Source organism: Malaya genurostris, chromosome 2 (assembly GCF_030247185.1).
Source record: "Malaya genurostris strain Urasoe2022 chromosome 2, Malgen_1.1, whole genome shotgun sequence".
NCBI lineage: Eukaryota > Metazoa > Arthropoda > Insecta > Diptera > Culicidae > Malaya > Malaya genurostris.
Window position 1 is genome coordinate 351,661,756 of NC_080571.1, and position 3,539 is coordinate 351,665,294.

Sequence of the window (3,539 nt, forward strand, 5' to 3'; positions counted from 1 at the left end):
TGTCAAATCATCTTCTCATCGAACGATATTCAATTTAATTTCGTCATTTCAGATAGGAAGTATGACTGGTTAATGTTTAAAACCTCTAGTCAGTAATCGAAAGTCGATTGAATAGTTTGTCAAAACGACAGGTAACCAACGCTATTGCAAATCATCTCACACCATTTCATCGGGTGCGCACTGTTCCCATGTGTTCGGTTGCAACAGATGATCACCAACACTCAGTGCTCACTCTCATCAACACATCGTCTGCTCAGATGACAGTCAGTCGTGCACGGATCTTTGGGAAATTCACAAGTTTGGTACTTAGTTGCTCATTCGGAAATTAGAATGGACTCGAGAGAAATTTGATAGAATTTATCGCCTTCGACTGGAATCGATGTAAGTACCTCTGTAAAGGTTGGTTGGGAATGTAATCGAGTACGCTTGCCTCTAAGAGGAATGTATTTTTTACGCTGGTGAAATTTATGTCCAAAGCATCGTAGATGGTAATTAGTTTGTAATCTAATGTATGTCTCAAGTAATGAGAAAATAGACATTTGTTTAATGCTGTCAATTTGAAGGCAGCAGCTTGATTGATTTGCTTTAACTGATTTCAACTCGCTAAACGAGTAATTAAAAAAAAACTGCCTACGAACGGTATTGTAAACAAACTACACTCAAATGCAACTAGCAGAGTCTGCAGTTATTTGCGAATGCAAGGTGAGCATTTTTTTGTGAAAGACGCTAAAAATTTTGCACATTGAGGTATTATTGACCTCCGAAAACGTGCGTCTGTTGATGTTCGAATAATAGTTACGTAATTTAAGCTTGTATCTCGAACGCACTCGTGATTTTTGATTTGGCTCATTTGTCTTTCTACAGAAACGTTGCTTCCTGTTCAAATAAAACCCCGAGACAGTGATAACCCATGACACAGGCGCGAACGAAAAGAAGCGTGAATGATGTTTTACGGCTTTGAGATGCTTGGTATGCTGCTGGCATTTCACTTATCCATAGCAGGATTAGAACTCAGTCAGCACACGGTCCCGGTTCTCGTCAATCACAACTCGCTCGATGATCTGGATGTTCACGAATACGAGTTGACACAATCGCAGAATTTTCAACGACAGGACGCATTGCTGAGAGCTTGCACGCAACTGAAAGATCAATTAGAGTACCAATCGGTGGATGAGTTGAATTCGTTTCAAATGAGCCATTTGTTGATTGACGAAGAACACAAATTTCTTTACTGCTACGTTCCGAAGGTAAGCGTTTTAGTTGATTAAAGTCGAACCATTTTTAATGAGGGGTTTCACGTGATGACATCTGATGAGACTGCATCTATCGCAGCCTGCTACGTGAAAATCAATCTTCAACCCCGGCCAATTGACCTGTTGCCAGTTTTGTTTACTACTCTTCTCTACATCAGTGTGTAGCACTTCAAGGCATCCTATTCCAGCTTACAACGAAGTAAACGAAATCAAAATTGATTAGGGGAAAGTCTTATAAAGCGCCCCTGCTAGCCAAAATGCCCCCTTTCCTTTCTTAAGCATTGAAGACTTTTCTGAACCAAAGTTTTATCACTAACACTATCTTTTCGTAGGATCTTTCTACTATGCAAGTTTGGTGGTTGTCGTTTGCAGGAAAGTATGAGAAAACTAAAAATTTCATTTGGCAGCTTTTCGATGTAAGATTTTGCTTCGAATAAATAGATGTTTTATCCGCCATTTCTTTGACATACTGATTATCTCAAAACAGTAACTTTATGGACATTTCAAGAAGCATAATGCATCATTGTTGTGGGATAAAATGTCTTTGGTGTGTGTCATGCCACTGATTTGTTGTGAGACATATTTTACGGCTGCTGGGGCATTATGTCTGAGGCGAGCGAAAAAAACTAAGAATGTGGTCGTTTTGGAAAATGTGTTTATATCAATCAATTCTCATCTTTTCTATTGGAGTCATTGAAAATTATGTTCCTCATCCGTATTGCAATGAAATATTTACATTCTTGAGGAAAATATATCAATATACTTGAAAATATTTCAATGTTTTCTTAAGGGGGGCATATTATAACACTTTACCCTACTATTGGTTTTTCATATTTTTAGGTCGCATGCACCAATTGGAAGCGCATTTTGATGATCATGACAAACAAATGGAACGGCACGGATCCGCTTCAGATTCCAGCCGACACAGCTCACTCGAATGGAATGTTCAAAACGTTCAGTTCGCTCACTCCGGAAGAACGGCTAACCGTACTGTCGGATTACAATCGATTCGTGCTCGTGCGCCATCCATTTGAACGACTGCTGTCCGCTTTCCGAAACAAACTAGAGGGAAATTCCAAGAGTGCCAAATATTTTCAGGTATTCAACCATGGACCAATATTTACTAACTAGTGGATTTATAAATTCTACTTGTTTTTCAAAGTCCCGAGTAGGTAAACAGATCATCAAAACGTTTCGACAGAACGCATCGAACAGTTCGTTGGAGTACGGTCACGATGTCACCTTCTTGGAATTTATCCAGTACTTGCTAACGCCGGAACTGAGCCGCAACTCGAACCTTTCTTTTAACGAGCACTGGGAACCGGCATCCAAACTGTGCCATCCGTGTCTACTGCAGTACAACATCATCGGCAAGTACGAGACGTTGGTTGACGATTCGGCACTGGCACTTCATCTGGCCGGTGTGAGTGGAATCAGTTTTCCCATTGCATACAAAACGTCCGGCACCAACGAAAGGCTACGCAAGTATTTTAACGACATTCCACTACGGATCATCAAGAGTCTGTACCGTTTGTACGAGGACGATTTTCGACTTTTCGATTATAGCTTGGATGAGATACTGGGCTTCGAGCTGGGATGAGTTTTAAGTTTTCCGCAGATCCGCTTTCGATGCCAAAAAGTTGCAGTTAACAAGAAATTGGTACCAAGTATCAAGTTTTATTTAGCATATGCGAACAAGAAGACTATTTTGATGGACAGGTTTTAGAGTAGCTTCTAGTGATAGTTTGGACAACGCAAAAATAAGGCGTAGCTTTAAATTATAACGAACTAATATTTTTTTTTACAATCGATGTATACGCTTTATACTGGCTTACTGGAAGGAAATTTTCTTCATCATTGTACAACGACTAACATTCGCAATTTATACTAAATCGTTAGGCATGATTTACGAAACTGTTCCGTACTTATAATTACTACTTGTTAAAAACTCTGTGATGGCAGCTTTTTGTCGTAAATAAATCTTTTTTTACAATTGGCAATTTCTGTTTTCATATTGGTCTCCAATTTCGAATGAATTATTTAACATTTGGTTCACAAGAATCATTACAGTACGAGTGATAATAGTTGATAGCTTGAATCGTACATGTGCTACTGTAATTCCAAATATATGTAGGTGACGTCAGCGGTTTAACACTAATTTCCAAACATCCGCTCAACATATAGATAAACAGATTTTTGAGAGTATGTAGGGTAGTGGTACCCCTCTTCGTCTCAGCTTCATTATTTATCTCATTTACTAACTCTATTACAGTAAGATCTGCTATC

At 39.1% G+C, this 3,539-nt stretch overlaps 1 protein-coding gene across 1 annotated transcript; it reads left to right on the plus strand.

Moving 5' to 3' along the window:
- The first annotated feature begins 244 nt into the window (after nt 1-244).
- LOC131432142 (carbohydrate sulfotransferase 11) lies at nt 245-3,253 on the plus strand. Its single transcript, XM_058598252.1, has 4 exons — nt 245-381; nt 865-1,247; nt 2,094-2,351; nt 2,416-3,253. Exons 2-4 carry the CDS (start codon nt 942-944, stop codon nt 2,851-2,853), a joined length of 1,002 nt encoding a protein of 333 aa, XP_058454235.1. The 5' UTR covers nt 245-381; nt 865-941; the 3' UTR covers nt 2,854-3,253.
- The last annotated feature ends 286 nt before the right edge of the window (nt 3,254-3,539 follow it).